The 23,322-nt window shown below is 40.2% G+C and overlaps 1 protein-coding gene across 1 annotated transcript in view; it reads right to left on the bottom strand.

The window, feature by feature from the left end:
- The window catches only part of LOC112119329 (conserved oligomeric Golgi complex subunit 6), a 99,345-nt gene that overhangs the window by 26,629 nt on the left and 49,394 nt on the right, over positions 1 to 23,322 (bottom strand). The window contains exons 11-13 of the mRNA XM_024217949.2: positions 20,757 to 20,821; positions 16,186 to 16,277; positions 14,239 to 14,356 (exon numbers count right to left, since the gene is read on the bottom strand). Coding sequence (XP_024073717.2) covers positions 14,239 to 14,356; positions 16,186 to 16,277; positions 20,757 to 20,821 — 275 coding nt within the window. The remainder of the gene's footprint in view (positions 1 to 14,238; positions 14,357 to 16,185; positions 16,278 to 20,756; positions 20,822 to 23,322) is intronic.

Here is a 23,322-nt window from a genome sequence, read left to right as displayed (position 1 = left end):
AATGAAAATTAGTTACAACTAAACAAAGCACTTTATTTTATGGAAATTATTTTGAGTATATAGTTATGTCATCAATTTTGCATTTTTTTAAATCAATGTAGAATTGATTTGAATCACAGGAAATGCTACACTAGATCACACCAGTGGTCCGTGTATGAGATGCACGTTGTATTAATTTAAATGGAATATATGGGCCAAAGGTGTTAACATTATCCAGCCACTGTCCAACATTAAATTGTTAAACAAGGTCCAGGGTTTGGTATACAGAGACCTCAGCTCTCTTAATGCCATGGCAAACACTCCCTTAAAAAACCTTTTAACTTTGTATTAAAAAAAAAAAAAAAAAAAAAAAAAAAAAAAAGGAGGAAAACCAGTTAAAGCATTTTAAATTTAAATAATTAGGTAAGGCTTTCATTTAACAACATCCCTTATCCTTTAGCTGGAGTTTTTAGAAAGAACCCCTCCCCCCCTCGTTGACAGTCTCACATGGTAACAAAGATGGTAATATCTGTCCTTCTGGTGAAAAGAGAAGCAGCAGCTAGCTGAGATGGACTGGAGCTGCTGCTGTTGTTAAAGTCTGATCCCATTTCATTCCAGATGGTGTTTGGAATTCAGCTGGAGCATAGAGATGGTGATAACATCTAGGTCCCTCTTTCTGGCCCAGTTTGGTCAGGACATCTCTCAGGATCAGGGTGACGAAGGCCCAGAGTCCCAGGAGATGGTGGGAGTGACAGCCATGGTGGTGAAGCTCCCTCATAGCCAATTTCTCTCCCGAAGTCTCTTTCTTTCAGGACCCACAAAGGGAATGGTGAGAAATATAGTCCACCCCCTCATCATTTTGTCCACCAATTAAGCCTAGTTTCTGACACGCCAATTTTGGTTCACTGATTTCTGGTCTACACTTTCCTTGTTTACCAAGCATGGTCTTAACACAGTTCTTAAGTTATATCAGTGGGCCTTTTTGTTTGGACTAATACAGTCTGTCTCCCTTTCTTGTCTTTTCCCATAAGTATCTTATGAACTTTTACATACAGTTGATCCCACAATTAGGGTAAATTACTGTGCCCAATTATCACAACAGGAAACCGAACCAGATGACTCAGAGGAATGTGAAAAACACCCTGTAGGGACAATTATGGAATAACCTGCCAATAAAGGGAGTCTTCCTCCTAACATGAGGCAGTTAGCAGTTGGTTTAACCCCATTAACCATTTTTAACACTTTTAATTCCTTTAACCCTTAAAAATATTTTATTTGTATATATTACCATATGAATATGGTATCCGTTTTTAGACTTAAGTTTATTGAATGTCTTATTGTAGTATCATGAGAAAGAGTAGAGTTTTTATACTATACTGTACTCTCAATAATAGTAGAACTTCCTATACCATTCATTATTTTTATACCTCTGTCATAACACGCTTATTTCCTCTGTAAATAGTGCCAGTCCTCTTGCATTTGGAAGAGTTTCCATATTCCTTGGCATTTTCTTTGCCTCTCACAATACCCCTCTATTTCTGCTATATCACTTTTTGAGATAAGATACACAGAATACTGTGTAAAATTTTAGTTAAGGGAACACCAATTATTTATATATTGGAATTATAATATTTTCAGTATTATTTTCTACCCCACTGTTTAAACATACTAACATTTTGTTTGCTTTTTGGACTACTACCACCACACACTGAGCAGAGATCTTCATTCAGCTGGTCACAATGATGCCCAGGTCTTTAACCTGAGTTTACAGTTATTTTAGAACCCAGTAAGATGTATGAATAGCACAAGCTATTCCTTCTAATGTGCATTATCTTGCATATGTCAATACTGATTTTCAATCAACATCCTACTGCCCATTCACCTAGCTTTGTTAAGTTCTTCTTGAATTCCTGATAACCTTCTCTAGTCTTAACTAAATGAAACAATCTTTTCATTTGCAAGTTTTGCCACCTCACTCATTTTCCCATCATTGATAAGTATATTAAATACCACCGATCCTAGAACCTATCTTTGGGATACCCACTCAATATTTTGCCTTGCTGAAAACTGATAATTTATGCCTATATTCTATCTTATTTGATCCTGTAGTAAAACAATTCTGAATTTGTGATATAAGCCCTTTATACCACAGGATTATGACTCCTTTACAGAATCACTCAAAGAGAAGATAAGGGCCATGGGGAAGAAAGTACTTATCAAATACTAGCCAGTAAGATGGTGGGCAGTTTCATTTGTCAAGGAATGAGAATAAAGCCCCAAATATTAATCCTTTTAAGGCCCCTTTCCATGGGGCTTGCTTGTTATCCACTAAATAAAGGTGAAACTCAAATGATAACCAGCAGGGGAGCAGATGTATCCTTCCTTATAGTTCCTTTTTGACCTAGCTTTTACTTCCTTTTATACTCCATCCCAAGCAGCCACATGACCTGCAACTACAGCCCCCAGATTTAAAAGGCCCAAGGGTTGTAATGCCCTTGGATTTTCCCAAAGGTCCAATGCTCTGTTACGGAGCCTAGTAAGAAGTGCACACGAATGTCTATTTTCCTAGTTTGGTGTAGTATGAAAATATTTCTCCAAAATACAGTAAGACTTCATTTTATATTTAAAACCAAAAAGCAGGTTGTGATATATTAGTATATATCTGCAGGTATCTCTCATTCTGCAAACTCCATTTGTTTTGTGAAAGCCATTTTGGCTGTAAAACGGTACTGTGCCTTCACTGTTGTCTTCTTACCTCCATTTTAGACTAGGATTCCAAGAGGTGTTAGCAGAGGGCTAACAATGCAGAACAATCAGAAGTTGCTAAGCTGGCTGGTCTTCCATTAAATTGGAAGCATCCTAAGCAATGATCCGTCTGCAGTTTAGGTACAGCTATACCAGTCTGCACACTTGCTACAGCCAAGCAATGAGAAGAGTCACTAAATGTGTGGAACAGAAACTTATAAAAGGAAGGTTCTCTCCCGGGCCATTTGGAGAGAGAGAGGAGACCAGGGTGAGAAGACAAGGCTGTGCAGCCAGGAGACAAAAAACAGAGGAGTCCTGGGATAAATAAATAAATGGAGATATACCTATCCCATAGAACTGGAAGGGACCTTGAAAGGTCATTGAGTCCAGCTCCCTGCATTCACTAGCAGGACCAAGTACTGATTTTGCCCCAGATCCCTAAGTGGCCCCCTCAAAGATTGAACTCACAACCCTGGGTTTAGCAGGCCAATGCTCAAACCACTGAGCTATCCCTCCCCCCTTGGTCAATGACATTGACCAAAACCCAATGGGATGTAAGGGTGGTGTGGAAATTGAGGCAGTGTTGTGTATACAGGTTATGGTTATTTTCCACAGATCTGTAGATCACATGTGCTGTGTTTATGAAAAGTGTGATTGGTTTAGAAATGCCTTTGCAAAGTCTGTGTGTTTCTTGCTTTCTAATTCCTGAAGGGTGAAACAGTAACTGCAGCGTATCCATAGCTTCAGCAGAGCACTGGGAGCATGTAAGACCTAGTGAGGATGTTTGGCAGAGCCTGTACTTGTTTCAAGGCCTATGCAGTTGAACTGGGCAGTGTAAAGTTTCATCTCTCAGGGAAGGGTGCTAGATGGAGGATCTGTACCTTGAGAGTGCGCCTAGGGCCCCAGAGCCTAAAACCATACTTTAGACTCCTCAGACCTAGCAAGTCAACAACAGATGGGATCCAGAGGTTTGGATCCAAGTACAGCAACCTGGTGAGAGTACACTATGGGGAGCTCACCAAGGGTTGTAACAAAACTTGTTCAAGGATAATCTGATTTGAGGAATTAAAAAATGACATTCTAATAAATGCAAAGAGCAATGCTGACTATTATTCTTTAGAATCAGTCACAGACTCTAATTTTACATTTGGCTTGTGGGCCAGAAGGGTTAACATGGAAAACTTCGAAACATTAATACATTAAAATACAGACTAATTTGTAAAAAAGAACAGCCTGAGACACACTCTTTTCTTAACAGATTGACCGAAAATATCCCCATCAATAGGACTCTGCATATGAATAATGTAGTAAGTGAAGGCCCTGATAAAAGCTCAGTATGAGGCCTGAGGCCTGAACTAAAGTAATGGTCAAGACTGTGCTAACATAAAGCAAAGTTAAGCTGTGAGCAAGAGGCAAGCCCTGCTCACAGAAGCTGGCAAGGAAAGGGCTGATTTTGCATAAATATATATCCACTTAGCATAGTTACAGTATAAACATGGTACCAAGACACACTATACCGAAACATTCCACAGATAACATGGAACAGGCCGACCCATCCCAATGACAGGGGCAAAAGGGTAAAATGATGGATAGAGTTGTTTTGATCGAACCAACAGGTATAAGGTGCGAGGCGGCACCTTACTACGTAGGGAGGTTGTACCTTGTTACGTGAAGGGGTTGCACCTCAATACATCAGGAGTGATGTGTAACTTGTTTGTACCTGTGTATAAGAATGTATCCCTGGGGTGGTGTCTTTGTCCGGCCACGGGGGCAGTGGAAAGCCCCGCCACTGAGCCGGGTCCTTGCCAAGAGGCACTTTCTCGTAGTATGCCCTGAGTTAGGCTCAGAAACCTACAGGGAACTGCAATTGTGTCCGAGATCACAATAAACCTAGTCGAAGTGACTTTGCACCTTACTGGACTCTGTGGTTATTGGGGGTTCTCGTCGGGTTTGCTGTGTCAGCTATCTGCGCAGAGCTGGGACAGCACACAGAGGGAATAGACGCACGCAGCCGAGTGATATCAACATAGAAGCAACCAGAGCACCACACTGGTAGCATCTGACAACAAATAATAAAGTGTAACTGTCTGCAGGTCCAAGCCCGAACTGAATACAGAACATCTATAAATAAACTGATTTTTGCTGGACCATGTATTCACTGGTCACTTTAGGCAAGTTTTATTATATAAATTTTCATTTTATTGTAAAAAAATTAAAATCACAGTACTGCTTTCTGAATAAATATTGAAGCAACAGTGCAAATATAAAAGTAATAGTACAAATATAAAAGTAATAGTAAAAGTAACAATTACATCAGTATAATTTTGACGTATGTACTAGCAGACTAGTTGGAAAAATTCCATGGAAATAAAACTGATAAAAATGGAGGGGGGAAATAGAAGCAGTTACTTATCTGTACAGTAACGATTTCTTCAAGATATTTTGTCCCAATGGGTGCTCCACTACAGATGTGTACGCATGCATGCTTCTGTGCGTCTGATCAGAGATTTTTCATCAGCATGGGTCTGCACCTAAGCCCTACACAACCTTGTGCTTTGGACTGAGGGTATATAAGGAGGGATGGACCTATTGCTGCTCCCATTCTTCTCAACCACAGAGTCTAGAAAGACAAGGACTTTGTAGCAGAGGGGAAAGGAGGAGATAGTGGAGCAAAATATCTTGAAAAACATCAGTTACTGTACAGATAAGTAACTTCTTCTCCTTCGACTTATTGTATCTATGGTGACTCCTATTCAGTGTCTCTATTATGGAAGAGGGTGTTGAGTAGATATACTTAGTAGTTCATAGAACAGTCTTGCCAAAGGCTGAATTTGCTCTCTAAGCATGGAGGATAGCACAGTGCCAGGAGAAGGTGTGCACAGATGACCAGGTGGCAGCCTTGTAAATGTCAATAATGGGTATCTTCTTAAGTAGGGCTTTAGAGGTGGATTGTGCCCTCCTCTCACATCCAGAATATCTATACCATCCCAAGATACATCCTGATACCCATTCAGAGAGAGTCTTTGAATGGAGATGTGAGCTCCCTTCATCCTTTCTGAGAAGGAGATAAAGAGTCTAAGGGAGGCTCTAAATGGATTAGTCCTGTCAATATAGAATGTCAGGTCTCCTCTCACATCCAGAGTATGACTGGCTTTTTCCTGTGAAGTCTGAAATCGTGGTAAAAAACAGGTAATTGACTGCCTTGATTGATATGGAAGTCTCAAGAGAATTTAGAGATGAAGTGAGGATGGGGACATAGAGTCACAAAGACAAAAATCTTCAGCTGGTAGGTGAATGGCCACCAGGTGGACTTTAAACACACCTCAAAGACAAACCTATAGTTTTTAAATTGAACAAAGCAACAGAGTCCTGTGGCACCTTTAAGACTAACAGATGTATTGGAGCATAAGCTTTCGTGGGTGAATACCCACTTCGTCAGACACATGTAATGGAAATTTCCAAAGGCAATTCACCCACGAAAGCTTATGCTCCAATACATTTGTTAGTCTTAAAGGTGCCACAGGACTCTGTGTTGCTTTTTACAGATCCAGACTAACACGGCTACCCCTCTGATAAATTGAACAAGTTGTTGCCATGGATTTGAGGGGTGTGTATACCCCAGAATGTGATCAAGTTAATTGCAACCATATAATGTGCATTCAGCCACTCTAAATTAATTAAATAGAATACCACATAGTTAAGGGTTAATTTGGAGACAGGCTTTCAGAAGCAAGGTTAAATCTAGCTGGCAGTTTCTGCTACTCAGAGTGGGAGGAGGGAGCAGACAAGTAAACAACTGAGACCGAAAACCTTGGTGGTTGGAAAACCTTGAATCTAGACGCCTCTGATATTAAAAGTTTATTGAAAGTTAGAAAAGTGATGATCCAGTAGTTGTCATTATGACCTATGTGTTTTGCAGAAGTTAGTTATAAAAGATCAGCTAATAGAGTATACTTGGGCGCAGTCCTCTGAAGCCATCTTGAGAGATGTTTTTCCTGACACCTTTTCTCCCCGGTGGGTGAGCAACTGGCCACTGCGAACCTGATGTTAATTACTCAATACCGTTCCAGATATTAGGTAAATATCTGGGATGTTCTAAACCTATTGCTTATGTCTGTGTGCGCTTAAATCTAATAAACTGCAGTTTACTGCATGCTTACTTGCATGAATCTGATCAGACGGAATTGCTGTGTTCCTATGGATTTATTCCTGACACTGCCTGGAGTGAAATAGTTGGGGGTTCTGAAAACCCCAGGTAACAAAGCAGTCAGGAGTTTCGGAGAGGTGAGACTCAGTTGGGGACAATGACCTCTGGTCACACCAGGACTGGAAATTGCTTCAACTTCTATATGTCAGTTTTTCTGCTATTCAACCCATTGTACCTCAATACAACAATCCCATTCTACACCTAAGAGCCACTGAGGATCCAGGCTTTGAAGTGTAGTGGTGAGAGACTGGGAGAGGGCTACGATGCCACACTTCTGGGTCAATAGGTCTGTCAACGTGGGAAGGTGGAGACGTGACTTCAGGGATAGGCAAATCAGATCGGGAATCATACCTGCCTCAGACATGATAGAGCTATGAGAATAAGTTGATGTTCTTTCCTGTTTCAGGACCCCAAGGAGCAGTGGTGTTGGAAGACAGGCATGTAGCAGAGTTTGAGGCAAAGGAGTGAGAAAGGCAACTTCCAGAGAGTTACAACCAAAAACGCCCCTTGAGTAGAAAAGTCAGCATTTCATGCTGGACAGTGTTGCAAAGAGATCGCTCTCTGAGATGGCCCAGAAGATAAAGAAGTTCCAAAATACAGAATCACTTAGCTCCTATTCATAATCTTGACAGAAAAGTCTTCTCAAGGTGTCTGCTATAGTGTTCTCCAGACCTGCAAGACGGACTGCGAAGATGTCTATTCAGTGCAGTATGCACCTATTCCAAAGTTGTATTGATTCTGCATATAATGGCTTTGATTTTACTCTTCCCTGGTGGTTTATATAGTATATTGCTGCCCTGCTGTCCATCATAACTTTTATTATATGACTCCTGTTCCTGGGTAGGAAATGAAGGCATGCATATCCAACTGCCTGAGTTCTAATAGGTTGAATGAAGGGATGACTTCTGCGGAGTCCATTTGCCTTGTGCCATGAAGTCTTGGAGGTGAGTTTCCCAACCTAACAGTGAGGCTTCTGTGGTAATGACTTTTGTAGGGGAAGAGAATGGGTCTCCCACACAAACTGAGGAATCCCTCAAGTGGTGGAAGGACCTGAGGACTCTCTGAGGGATCAACATTCACTCAGGGTACGTCTATACTTACCTGCTGGTTCGATGGCAAGCAATTGAACTTCTGGGTTCGATTTATTGCGTCTTGTCTGGACGCGATAAATCGAATCCAGAAGTGCTCGCCGTCGACTCCGGTACTCCTGCTCGGCGAGAGGAGTACGCGGAGTCGACGGGGGAGCCTGCCTGCCGCGTCTGGACCGCGGTAAGTTCGAACTAAGGTACTTAGACTTCAGCTACGTTATTCACGTAGCTGAAGTTGCATATCTTAGTTCGAATTGGGGGGTTAGTGTAGACCAGGCCTCAGACAGGTAGTGCTTGTTGGGAGTATAATGGTTCTGAGACAGCTTTGTAGGAATCAAGAATGGAGTCTGGCATGGGGTATTATAAATGTGCAGGTGACCACATAGCCTAGAATTTGAAGGCAAGATCTTGCTATGGTCTAAGGGCTCTGCTGCACAGAGGAAATGAAGTTGCACAACATGACAAACCTGGTATGCCACTATGACAGGGTAACCCTGAGCCAGCCCTCTGTTACCCCAGCTCCAATCAGGAAAGGGGAATTGGAGCTGGCTGAGTAAGCCTAGGCCTAAGTGGCAAACGGGAAACAGCTGCCGGCCTCGTTAGCCAGGAGCTACATAGAGGCTGGCAGGAAGGAAGCCAGGGGAGAGGAAAGGGAGGAGTCAGGGAGCTAGAGGCTGCTCTTTCCTGCTGGCTGCAGAAGCTAACAGTCCCTGAGGCTGTTTGCCTGACACTATCTGTAGCTACAAGGTGGTGGGAACTTGTACTGTAAATAAAGAGCATGGGTGATTGCACCAAAGCAGAGGTCTTTGGCTGGTTTGTGGGTGCAGAAGAGGCAGAAGATAGAGGGGCCTGCCTGCACCCTATTACAGCCACACTGGTTGTCTAGTCAAGGGTGGTTCCGATCAAGTTGATATGCTAGACAGGTGTCACTGTCGATTTTTCTGCATTGAGACAACAACCCAGTGATTGGAAGAGGGCTAGGGGCCTTGTTGATTGCTGACTGAATCTCTGGAAGGAACAAACTTTGAGGAGTCAATTGTCCAGGTAGGGGAATATAACTATTCCCAGCTGTCAAAGATGGGCTGCAACTACCGAGAGGACCTTTGTAAAGATCCTTGGAGTGGTCAAAAGGCTGAAAGGAAGAACTCTGCACTCATACTGGTCCTTGCCCATAATGAACTGCAGGAAGTATCTGTGGGACAGAGGCACAGCGACATGGAAGTAATGTAGCCCATAGGGCTAGCTTGCCTTTATTATATTCACTGTCTTGCTTTCATTATATTCTGTCTTTTATTATATTCAGCAGTAATGCAAGGAACTTACAGGCCTGTATCCTGTAAGACATTGGCTTCAGCAGTTAGCATAAGGCTTGAGGCCTATGAACTCTGGCACAGACAAATGACCTAATGGTCACCCCTAAGTTTTGAGGAACTGGAAACAGAATGCATGACGCCAACAAACCAGCTCAGGTTAAAATTAACAGGCCAGTTCACCTGTGTGTAACCTTTAAAAGCATGTCAAGGGGCAGTGCAATGTAGTCAGGCCAATTCTATTGTGTGAGAGTATTAAAGGGATGTTAAATGGGCTTGAGGACACCAGCCCATTCACTTGTTTTTGATAAGAGATCAAGGAAAATGTGGATGGTATTGTTTTCATCTGTCTGTATTCTGTACTCAATCAACCTTCAGATCAAAGATGTGTATATACTGCATGAAACGAATGATACTACCTGTATTGTCTTCAATTATCTATCCCTGTTATTATGAATGGCCAGCAATTACCTTATCTAAATCAATGTAACTGGATTATTTGTGTATGCATGGGAAGTAGAAGGTAAACTTCAAAGCAGGGGTGGCTGGTTTAACAATGGAGATTCACAAACTGTCTGAATTACCTATTCTTCATCAAAGGAAATTCCCACGTGGTAATAATGACGGTCAGCTTGCTAGCCTGTTTTAACTATAAAAGAGAAGCCTTGGGCATGATCCTGCCATCTCTAATCTGCTGAAGTCTAAACAGGGGGAGTTTTGAGCCACTAGACTGAAATCCCCAAAAAGCTAGTTTTGGGAAAGCCCTGAAAGACTTATGGAGAATTAGCAGACATAGTATCTCTGCTATCAATTGGACTCATATATTCTGATTCAACTGTAATGTATTTTATCTGCTTTTAATCTTTCTAATAATTCATTTCTTTTTCTTAATAAATAAATATTTAGTTAGATTACTAATTACTAAGGATTAGCTAACAGCGTTGTTTTTGATGAGATCCTGAAGTATCCAGTGAACGCGGGTGAGTGACCAACTCTTTGGGGCTTGAAAAACCTAATATGTGATGGTTTGGGTTTTAATAACCTAACATGACACGATCCAGTTTGCCTGGGTGGTAAGTAGGGGCTGTCTGTACTCTGTGGTAAACTAATACACTGACCCACGAGTACCCTTTTATTACTGGCTTGGTGAAATCTAATGATAGAATATACCACCAGTTTGGGGTGTCTGCCCTATTGTCTGGCAGTCTGTCCTGAGTCTGGGCATTCTCAGCTGGCCCACTCTAGGCGTCGCGACACAGTGGGGGGGTCGGGGGCGGAAGGGAGGGGGGAATTTGTCCATAATGACATCAGCCAGCCACAGGAACATGAGCTAACACTAGCTTTTGGATAGAACATCCGCAAACGTCTGACCACAAGAGTGCCATGGCAATGAGTTGACAGGCATAGCTGTGAGACCCTGAGCAGGCAGAGCAGGAGCAGTTCTGGGGTCTGTGGCTTTCCTGTAAGCCATTGGCACAGGTTCCCTCCCCCCCCCCCCGAAAAGAAACTTCCCAAGCTCCTGCTGGAACCTGGCATGGAACGTTTGCTGCTGGAGCTGGAGCCGGAGCCCAAGCTCCTACCTGCATGCTGTGCTGTGGAGGAGCAGCTCAGTTTTAAAGGGACACAGCTTGCACCACATGCCCACTGACACTGCGGTGCCCCAGGGTGCCTCACTCATCACTCAGTGGGTATTCACCCACGAAAACTTATGCTCCAATACGTCTGTTAGTCTATAAGGTGCCACAGGACTCTTTGTTGCTTTTCACTCATCACTCTTGCAGAAAAAGGGGCTAGAACCAGCTGCCTATGCACACGGCCACTCACTGGGCAGCCACTTACAGGTAGGAGGAGAAGACGCTGAAGTTTGCAGGCACAGCTGTGAGCCCCTGCTTTGAGCAGTCCGCCCTGAGGAGCATCTCATAACATCTTGTTCAGAGTTGTGAACATTTCACAGTTACGAACAACCTCCATTCCCAAGGTGTCCGTAACATTGAGGTTCTACTGTAATAAATATAATTAATACATAACCTGTAAATTAAGCTACAGTATGAATCCTAGAGGTCGAGGGCAATGAATCAGTCCCCCAAACCTAAAGTTGAAATTATTGCTGCAGGGCTTACCATCCTGAATCACTGTGCATGGGTAAAATGTGTTCTAAGTCCTGAGTTCCAAGATCTGTCTCCATTCTCCTTTTTCTTGGGGCCTAGGAAGTAGCTGGAATAGAAACATTTTCTGCTGAAGTTGGGAGGAACATGTGGGATTGTACCCCCCTGTCTTTAGAGACTCTTGAGAAATGAGTCCCTGAAAAGGGACTGGGAGAGCAGGAGGGGGATGGAACTGAATTGGATAGAATAGCCTGTGGAAACTACTGTGATACACCTGTCCAAAGTAATGACCTCTCAGAACAGTAGGAAATGGGAGAGGCAGTCCCCATAGAGTAGGTGGAAGGTAGGGCAATGGAGTGATTCATGACCAATAAGTCAAAATGGTCACTTGGGAGGCAACAGAGGAAGATGGCCCCTGCTTGTGGACCCTGGGACACCTCTGGGAGATGAAATGCTGTACTGGGAGAGATCACTGGGCTGTCTGTGATCTACATTTTCTTTTTGTTGTAGTAGCATAGATGCCCAGGGATCGAAATGTTGCCCTAGAGTCCTTGAGAGAGTGGAGAGACTTGTCCATGTTGTCACTAAAGAGCATGGGTCCTTCAAAGGAAAAATTCTCCACTATGTGCTATACTTCCCTGGGGAGACCAGAAGACTGCAGCCTTGGAATCTGATGCATAATTATGCCTATTGCCACAGAGCAAGATGCGGTATCAGCTGCATCAAGAGAGGGCTACAGAGAAGCCTTGGAAGTCATCTGGCACTTGGAAACGAGGGCTTGTGGTAGATGGTCCTGTGGTAGATGGTCAAAAAAATGAAAAAAATTACTATATTTCATGTAGTCACATTTTGCCAACAAGGCATGGTGGAACTGCAGTGTAGCAAGAGATTAATTTATGGCCAAGAAGGTCGAGGCATTTGAGCCCCTTTTCGTGAAAAGCTGATCTGGATCAGCACCACCTTTTCCTTTGTTAACCATGCTGACCACCAGAGTTTGGGGTACGGTGAGAAAAAAGGTACTCCGAGCCCTTGGCTACCACACAGTACTGCTTATCAGCCCTCTTGTATGTAGGTAGGAGGGTAGTTGGTGTTTGCAAAATAGTATGGGCAGGTAACAAGAAGGCATCATTAGCAGCAGGGCTATCTTGCCTTGAAGAGTGGTATGTAAGATATCTACCAATGATTGTTGAGATTCCTGTATCTCCTCTAGAGGGATCTGCAAAGTCTCAGCCAGTCTCTTGATCAGTTCCTGAAAGATGTTGAAATCATTAGCATAGGATGCAGGAGGAGGCATAACAACCTCATCTGGGGAGGAAGAGGATTTGTATCCCCTCCTCTGCCCTTAGCTCCTGTTCTTCTGAAGGGTCTCCCTAGGGAAGAGAGTCCCATCTACTGGTGCCTACTCATCTTGATGGTTCTTCTTATGTGGGAACATCCTATAGAACTGGTCACTGTAGGGAGCCCCAGGTTCCAAAAAACACACTGTGGAGGAGCATAAGCAAAGGGGAAGAATCCCAAGGTATTCCTGCCAGAGAGAGTGGATTGGACAATGACTAGTCCTTAGAGTCTCATCATCTGGGTATGCCACGAACGGAGGCTGGAATGGGAAGAATTCCACCACCTCGACAGAAATTTCCAAGTCAGAGAAAGTGTCATCCCCTGTATACAAGGGAAGAGCTAGGGGTGTTGAGGCCAAGTGAATACTAGCATCTGCATCAGTACCAGTGGCTGACTTTGTGCGTGAAGGTGCAGAGGTACTGGAGGATATGTCAGTGCATGCATATATGTTGATACTGGCAGGAGATGCCTCTCTGATACTTGTAGTAGAGGGGATTCAGGTCTTTCCAACACCTGGAGAACCTCATGGAAGAGAAACATGGTCAGTACTGGTGATCCTGGGCACTGCTCCTCAGGATGTGATGTGTCAAGCAGTACCAGAGATGATATGGTCTGTATATTCCTCAGGTCCCAAGGAGCAATTCATAAGGAGTAGCTTCAATCTGTCCTCCCTCATCTTTTTGGATCTACTTTTGAAGCCGAAGCAGACCTTACACTCAATGGGATGTTGGACTCTGAGGCAGCTGGAATGACCCTTGCTGAGGGGAAAGGACCAGGGACAGATCTGGCATGGTTTGAAGCTCATAGTTTTGGGCATACCCCTGTAAGTTAGGCTGCAAACAAAAGAGAGGCTGTGGGGGAGAAGGCCATGACTACGAATGTGGGGGGAACCTTCATGAAAGTACAAACCTATGCTATAAAATAGAGAAGAAAACTACAAACTAAATAAAAAAGGACAAAATACTAAAAAAGTAAAGAAGAAAATAGGCAAGCTAAGGAGCTAGCTTGTTGGTCCTGCTTTGAGCAGGAGATTGGACTAGAAAACCTTCTGAGGTCTCTTCCAACCCTAATATTCTATTATTCTAGCTAGCAGACACTGCAACACTCTGTCTCAAGCTACACAGGTGGCTGAGAAGGAACTGGAGTGGTGGTGCGTCTGTCCCTACCTATATACCCTCGGTCCGGAGCACGAGGGTGTATAGTGCGCAGGTGTGGACTTGCAGAAGCTGCTAACGAAAAGTCTTTGATCAGAAATGTGCACACATCTATAGTTGGGCAACTGGCAGGGACAATAATGTGAATAATTTACTGTATGTGTTATAGAGCACATGGAAACATGAAATGTCAATTTTAAGATAATGAATCAAAATGTAAACAACAATTTTTACTCCATTAGTCTCCTTATATTAAGAAAAAACTGGAGAATTTGTTTTAAAATATGAAAAGCTTATATTTCTGAAACAAACCTTTTCCATTAGTTTACTTGCATGTAGGCTCAGACTATTGAAGAATATCTTTTTGCTTAACAAATGCATTTCTTCAATTGTGGTTAACAACGTGGCTGCACTGTTTCCCAAAATACCACTGAAACCAAAAAGAAAATACTTTGTTAAATCCAAGAAATAAATATAAAACAGATCCAGATATTTTAGTCAATGTTCAAGAATATGACACCAAGTCTAAAAGTTGGAAATGCACAGTGAACTGTCATAGGAAACAGCTTCCCCTATTAACTAATTCTAATAATAATTTGTAAGATAGGATGATTAGTGAGAACAAGCACCTCCAGCCAAGATAATAAACAATTAGATACTATCTCAGCTATAACATATGCATAACTTAAATTAAGTAATATATTCCATTAAAAAAAAATTGGAATTACAGCTTTGTTGAAAAGGAAACTATCTAAGCATCCAGTTCAGGTTTCGCTTAGTGGGTTTTTGTTTGAATGTTTAAAGCCAACAAGGAAGAGAAAATGCTAAATTTTCAGTTATACAGCAAAAAACATAGTACATAATGAAACTAATATTTTATTTTTTCAAGATGGGCTAAAAATATTTACCTATCCAATATGCTACTGTCTTTTTAAATAAGTGGGGGGGAAAATACTTAACTTTGTTTCTGTTATAGAGAACAAAATCCAAATGAGAAAGATGTGTTGATAACGTCATTCCATTTCCACTACTTTCCAGGTAAATATGTCTCTTCACATACAAAATTGTACTCTTTAACACTTTAAAAATGTACATACTTGGCTAGTGTAAAATTAGTTTATTAGTTTTACTACAACTGTGTTATACCCATTATGCCATGACACTTTTCTACATGCTTCTTGCATATGAGTTTGTCATCTAAATTAAAAGTGATTCTAAATTACCCATATCTTGGGTAAAAACTATCATATCTGAGTGGGACTAATGTGACATCCTTAAAAAAAATAGCAGCTTGGTTTTCAGAGCACTATCAGCCCCAGTAAAGTCACCAAAGTCTCAAATTAGACCTTGCTATAGTAATTAGACTAGTTTCCCTCTATTTTTGAAAAAAACATTTGGCTAGTAGGATCAGTACTATAATCTTTGACCTTTAAATAATACGGTATAGGCAGCAATGCCTATAGTTAAGGCTGCCAAACACTCCCCATTATAAAATTGTTTTCAGTTGCTTGTAACTACTAAATTTTAACTGTTTGGGCTAAAACAAAATTAAAATAAAAAAAAAGGAGAATTCTGGTTGTCTTCCTCACCACTTTTGGAAAGTTTTAGCAAAGATGGTTCTGCCAATTTGAGAACAAGATTAGGGGAAAATATGCTGTTTAACTTATTAAAAAAAAAATTTTTACAACTGTTTTACTGAGAAGCTGTACTGCCTCATGCTTTAGAGTAGGGACTTGAAATTTGGCAGGCAGGTTGAGTTTATGTTAGGGATGTGCCTTTTACTGTTCCCATGAAAAACCGCTAAGATATAAGCCCCTGAAAAAAAAATTGTACGGTGTACATATTCAGAGACTTGTAAAGTGTTTAAACTGAAGCTAAGGTTTCAACAGGTAACTTTAATTCTGGCATTTCCTAATTTTGGAGTGTTTAATTTTGCAAGCTTAATGTTCTTTTAATGTAGTTTTTTGTGTGCACTTTAATATCTACAATGCTACAGAGTGATAAAGTATGTCTATATGTTGACATTTTTTTCCATTTACAGACAGATTTCTATCAAAATCATTGATTACTACTTCAGGTCAGGGCTGTGTCTTCCTCTTTGTTCCGTACACAGCTGAGCACAGTCAGAACTCAAACAAACAACCCCCCCAAAAAACAAAAACAAAACAAAGCAAAACAGAGGGAGAGTTTTTTACTGTACCAGAATTGGTGCACGTTCAAACAGGAGAGTTACTTAACATGTTTAGTAATTCTGTATACCTGATTGTATGGTGATAGAACTTGAGAAGATTAGATATTTTGTATAATAAAACTGCTCCTGGTTCAGCAACGATCACCTGCTCAATTCTGACCTGTGGAACAAAAAATAATCATTTTTATTTATAGGCATATTCTGAAAATCAGCCTCTACGCTTTTACATGCATTAGGGATATTCACGGACAAATAAACTTTGCAAGAAGCATAAGAACATCACATGGTCTGCTTATATGGCAGATTCCTCTTGAACAGCGCATTTTTTTGCAGCAACCTGAAGGGCAGAAAACAAGCAGGTGGATGCCACTCCTTAAGAATGGCCCTATTTCCCATAGAGTTTTGTATGTAACTTGTTGCTGGAAATTTCTATCTAATGAAATCATTTTGTGGATTAGCACCAGTACATACTGGAATTCCACCCAGCCCTGAATAGCAAGAACAGCTTCAAAATGCCTAAATTACAACAGATCATCAATGGCAGAGATGCAGAATAATCAGAACTGATATATCAGGGGGTTTATTTAGGTTTATTTTACCTGATTTAATCTCACCTCCGAGTCATGACCTCTAGCCAGTACTTTATCTTGAAAAGAGATGCTAACGGTAGGTAAACAGATATATTCAAAGCTAATACATGCATTTATTGACATGCTGACTGGGCCAAGAGATGCTGGATTACAGAGCAAAACAGGCCTGACTTCTTTCGCCTCCATAGCACATGCAGCCTCCACACAATCATAAGAGGGCTGCCCCACGATCAGTTTTTAGGCATTTATGAAGCAATCATGGTCAGTGACTATTATAGCACTATTCCTCAAGTGCTTATATGTGACAAGTCCATCTACATATTGCTAACCATTCATCATCCTTCCAAATTATTTGTCTGCTGCTCAGTGTAGCATCCCAGGGTCAGATTCACAAAGAAAATTGGTCGTGGTAACACAGAGCGTTGCCATGCCTAAATTTTAGGTGCCTAGAAAGTCACTGAGATCACAAAGCCTGAGTTTGGCACTTAGGCTCCCTATTCAATGAATGGGGAAAGATAGGTGCATCAGAATGGGATATACAAAAGCCAGCACCCTAGGCAGCTCCTCACCTAAGCTAGTCAATGGGAGGTGCGAAGCGAAGGGCATATATTAAACTTCACCCCTCTTGGGGATAGGTGCCTCAAGTTGGGCTGCAAGGAGGCATTTCCCTCTGCTTGGGATTCTCAGCTGCAAAACCTCTCTTGGCATTAGGCAGCTATGCATTTTAGCAAGAAGCCGAGGGGAGGCCCTCCCTTGTAAATTAATGTCCAGTGGTCAGGGCACTCACGAGGGATGTTGGAGTCCCTTGTTCAAATCACTAGACCGAGGGACTGGATTTTGGGTCTCCCACATCCCAGGTGATACCCTAACTACTGGGCTAAAAGTTATAAGGGAGCTCCTCCTCCCCATATAGGCAAGTTTTCCAGGCTGACATCTATCACCATCACACTTTCTGATTTTTTTTTTTTTGGTTGTGTGTTTTGGGAGGACAGATAGGATGCTAGGAATTCTATATTTAATTGTCTTTAGTAGAATATCAAAACCTTTTAAAGTCAGAAGGAAAATAATTATTTTGTGATTTTTAACCACAGTCTCCTCTACGGTGAAATGGGAGAGTTAATCACTAACTCTCATCAAATTTTTCAACCTTAATTCATAACCAGGTGCCTAGATAAAAGTGGCCTTATTTTTCCAGTCCCACTGAAGCAAAAGAGAGTTGCAGATTTTCAGCCACTCTGAAAATTAGGCTGCTTTTTTATTAGGGTTGTCAAACAATTAAAAAAAAAAAATCATCAGAATTAATTCTGAGATTAAACAAAATAATCACGATTAATCACCGTTTTAATTGTATTGTTAAATAATGGAATTTAAATTTATCAAATTTTTTGTTTTTCTACATTTTCAAATATATTGATTTCAATTGCAACACAGAATACAAAGTGTACAGTGCTCACTTTATATTTATTTTTATTACAAATATTTGCACCGTAAAAAGATAAACAAAATAGTATTTTTCAATTAACCTCATACAAGTACTGTAGTGCAATCTCTTTATCGTGAAATCGCAACTTATAAATGTAGAATTAAAAACAAACAAACCTGCCCTCACAAACTTTAGAACCTACAGGTCCATTCAGTCCTACTTCTTGTTCAGCCAGTTGCTAAGCAATTGCACTAGAAATCGCTAAAGAAATTGCTAAAGGGATTGCACTACAATACTTGTATGAGGTGAATTGAAAAATACTATCTTTTGTTTATCTTTTTTTACAGTGAAATATTTGTAATAAAATATAATATAAAGTGAGCACTTTACACTTTGTGTGTTGTAATTGAAATCAATATATTTAAAAATGTAGAAAACATGCAAAATATTTGTAATACATTTAAATTGATATTCTATTATTGCAACTTTTAAAAAATCTAGTTAATTTGTTTTGCGTTAATTGCTTGAATTAACTGCGATTGACAGCCCTACTTTTTATTTTAACTCACTTATTTTAGGCACCCAAGCTTGAAAATTGTGACCTTTAAGATCTATAAGCACAAGTAAAACATCATTAAGAAATGGGGACAAATTCTATTCCATATAACCAAACTATTTCTTCAAATGTTAGGAAATTACAAGGAAAGAGACATCTTTATAAGTAAGTCTAAACCATCAAAAAAAGTCATATACAATCCTGTATAAATATTCAGATGTAATCAGAGAAGAAAAGTAAGTCTATCTTAAAATAAAGTGTTACATTAACATCTAATTTTCAAATGCTTAGGGAAAGGAGGGTGCTGCGGTATATCGTGAGAAGCAAGTTTTGAAGTTGTGAAATGTTATGGTGATTACATGATTAATGGTGCTTTCTCCTTTGTCTTTTCTTACACACACACACACACTTTCTGATCCTTCTTTCAATTTTTCACCTCTCCAGTCAAGGACATGGGGATATTTCAGCCACAACCTGCTTTTTAATATGTAGATTACCAGACATTTTACAGTATTAGTGAACTAGTCAGATAAGATATTTTAAGGAATTTTATTCTAATTTTTCTACTTTAAAAACAACTGATTTATGAATTACATGGAAGTATGCCTTATTAGTAGATTACTAAATTTTAAATTAATTATCCTGAATTTATTTTTTATTTGTGCTGAGTCTAAATTATAATAAGTATGGCAATGTCATGTATCTGATTTGTAGGTTTTTCATTACACTTAATGAACAGAGTTCATTTCTATTATATGCAATGAGGTAGAATGATGATTTGAAAAATGACAGTCCTCTAATCTCTCATTTGTTGCACAATTACATGTTTATTAGGAATCTCAATTAAATGTGTTCTTAATCCAGTGTTTCACCCAAAAGTATTTTGCACTCAAAGCTAAAGACGCAGTATTGTAAATCAATTTAACTCCAAGTTCAGAAGTTTCCTTTCTTTGCCTTCTAGAAAGAAAAAGGAGGCTTTTATGACTAGTCCCAAATCTGAACACTGGATCTGAGCACCCTTGAACTTTGGAAGACATCTGATATGGATCAGAATGCCTTAGAACCATACATAAAATGGGAAGACCTTTTTTTAATACGGATGTGCTATAAAAACTTAAATTTAATAAAATCTAGGGCCCTACCAAATTCACGGTCCATTTTGGTCAATTTCACAGTCATAAGATTTAAAAAATCATCAATTTCATGATTTCAGATATTACCATCTGAAATTTCACGGTGTTGTAATTGTAGGGGTCCTGACCCAAAAAGGAGTTGTGGGGGGCTGACAAGGTTATTGTAGTGGGTGTTGCAGTACTGCTACCCTTACTTCTGTGCTGCTGCTGGCGGTGGTGCTGCTGTCAGAGTTGGGTGGTCTGAGAGCGGCAGCAGTTCTGCCCAGTTCTGAAGGCAGAGCCACCAGCAGCAGCAGTGCAGAAGTAAGGATGGCATGGTATGATATTGCCACCCTTACTTCTGCGCTGCTGCCTTCAGAGCTGGGTCCTCGGTCAGCAGCCACCACTCTCTGGCCATCCAGCTCTGAAGGCAGCAGTGCAGAAGTAAGGGTGGCATGGTATGGTATTGCCATCCTTACTTTTGCACTGCTGCTGGTGGGGCACTGCCTTCAGAGCTGGGCACCCAGCCAGCAGCCACTGTGCTCTGGCCATCCAGCTCTGAAAGCCGTGCAGAAGTGAGCGTGGCAATACCACGCCCCACCTAAAATAACCTTGCGACCCCGCCCATAACTCCCTTTTAGGTCAGGATCCCCAATATAAGAAACGCTGGTCTCCCCTGTGAAATTTGTATAGTATAGGGTAAAAGCACACAAAAGGCCAGATTTCATGCGGGGAGAGACCAGATTTCATGGTCCATGACACGTTCTTCATGGCCGTGAATTTGGTAAGGCCCTAATAAAATCCCTCAATATTCAAGTTATGTATGTACCACTCTTGGTAATACACTGTTATTGTCTTCAGCTGAGATATATGACAAAATGCATTTTGCAATAAAAATACAACACAGCTTTAATGAGCGGCAGGCACACACAAAACACACACAAACAAAATATTCCACCTTCAGAGGTCTGCAGACACCTTCTGTGATGTGCCCAACTACTTCTTGTACATTTTCTTCCACACCTACAGTTAAAAGAAAACATACAGTAAGCATTATACAAATTTACTTTAGTTTTTTTTTCTTCCACACATTTGCTAATTTTGTTTTATCTTACGTCATGCCTCTTCACTAAAAGCAATTTACGTGCACCCTGGAAAAACTGGTACATAAGATACATATGCACTATGTTTTAACCACACTTACTTCCCTGCCATAGCATACCATAACACATACCTGTTCATTGGGACCTTAGCTAGTTCAAGTGATTAGTGCAAACACATCCTTCCTCACAAAATAAACCAACAAACAAAAAACCTATTGTCCTGTCTTCTTATCATGAAACAGAAAAGCAGTACTGTCATAATTTTTTCCAACCAGAAATACCTGCCCTACAGGTCTCAATATAATACTGTCTCAAAATATATTATCAGAGTCAGTAAATCTCTAATTGTAATTTAAAACCTATCAACATGAGTTCAACCTCAGATGAGGCCCATGAGGTAAACTGTAACAAGTGTGGTTAAGCCACGTGATAAAATCAGGTGACACTCAGCCACGTTACTTCCCTATTTCACACCAAAACAGATTATCTTTCAGCCACAAAATGAAGACATGAATTGTGAACACAGTAATCCTTGAGAACCAAGATCAGAGACAAGCCATGTCATTTTATATTAACATGAAAGAGGTTGTTTATGAAGAAGCAACTAAAACAAGGCAACTACACTGAATTAAGAGTTTTAATGCCATAAATTGGTAAATCAATAGTCACTCAGAAATTTAACATGTATAAACATTGACAATAAGGAAAATCAGCTAACATAAGAGAGCATGATGCACCTATTTTGTAACTACTACTATCTAAAAGAGACATTCCTGATTCTGCATTATCCCTTTTAATAGAGTTTACCTGTAAGGCTATCACTTTAGTGCTCATCAGAACAATAAATCCTTGCCCACATACACAATAGTAGATTAAAAACAGGTTAAAAATGAAAAATCTGTATCTTAATGCATATGGGTTAAATTTTAAGTTGCAGAAAAGTCAAAATTCAGGTAGTAATACTTTACACACAGCAGCAATGATTTGTTCATACTGCACAGGGCTTTGGAGTGGAGCCCGGAGCTGGAGCGCAGAGCAGTGGAGCTGCAGGTTTTTGCCTGGAGCTGGAGCGGAGCCGGAGCACAGAAAATCTTGACTGCTCCACTGCTCCAGGTTTTTTTTCCATTTTCAATCCAAAATGAATGATATTTAGTAAGAAAGTCCTAAAGGTGCCAAAAAGTTTCAGATTGTATAACAATTGATATTAACATCTACTTTACCACTTTACGTAATATGTCAGAGTTATTCTCACTTCAGCCGAAATCAAGATTTAATGTACAGATACAAAATTACAAAGTTTTTTGGAGAGATGTTTTATTAAAGAATCAGATAATTATCAGACATCTGGCAATACTACAGACTGCTCCCACCCTTGTGCCAAGGTTAGGCGAGTACGTACTCACGTAGATTAGTTAGATAAGTATGTGTTGATACTTCTTTTGTAAGGGTTGATCAACGAGACACGCTGAGTGCTGCGATTACGGAAAAGTGTGACGCAAGACTGCAACATTTAAGATATCACAAACAGGTATATTGCCAAAAAATAATGTTTTTGTTTATTGATATATTAAGATACGCAAGAGATATTAACCACTTAAGCTCATTTCTCACATGGGCTCCCGTTACCGGTGCATTTGTTCATTTGTACATGCTCCCGTATCACTCTGGTGGACTTATTTTATATGTCATCTGTTCAACGGTCTTTTGGTAGCATTGTTTGTAATTTTAAATTTACTGAAAAAGTCGCGTGCAGCAGGCATATAAATATACAGTAAACATTTTTGCATAAATTAGGAGTGATTTTTGTGATATATCCAGAGTGATTGGAAAATGTCCAATACAACTTTGGGGGTGAATCCTTAGGTCATTTTAACAAAAAATGTTTCTGTGAACACGTGTCCTAAAATTCTTCCTAAGGGAGCTACAGTCCCTTCAAGGAGGTGATGAAAAGTTAATTTCTGATTAATATCTCAAAAACGCTTTAATATAAAGTAATGAAATTATGTCTGTGTCTTAGTGTTAGTATGTGCTACCATATTACATTATCCAAAATTATTTAAACCATAGGTGCCCCAAACTGGTGGATGGTCATTTTTATTTCACATTTCAAGAAAGGCTTGTCATCGACTGCCTCTGGCTACGAGCGGTAATATTATGTTCCATAATAAGTTAATAATTTTTGGTTATTATTTATTATTGCGTTTAAAATTTATGGTTCCAAAGTTGAAAAATAAGTAATAAGTAAAATTGTTTGTATCATTCTAAGCCTCTAAGCAGATTAAAATTTTTAAACAGTTTTCTTGGAAACAGTTAATTATACAAAATAAATTAAGAGTACCATTTTAATGCATGTTTTAGCATTAAATCATATTCCAGGGTCGTATCTGTTAAATAGTCGAAGATTTAAAAAATATTAAATAA

This window comes from Terrapene carolina, unplaced genomic scaffold, assembly GCF_002925995.2.
Source record: "Terrapene carolina triunguis isolate 2854851 unplaced genomic scaffold, T_m_triunguis-2.0 Scaffold139, whole genome shotgun sequence".
Classification (NCBI taxonomy): Eukaryota; Metazoa; Chordata; order Testudines; family Emydidae; genus Terrapene; species Terrapene triunguis.
The sequence above is the reverse complement of the archived record's forward strand: the minus strand, read 5'-3'. Positions and strand labels throughout refer to the sequence as shown.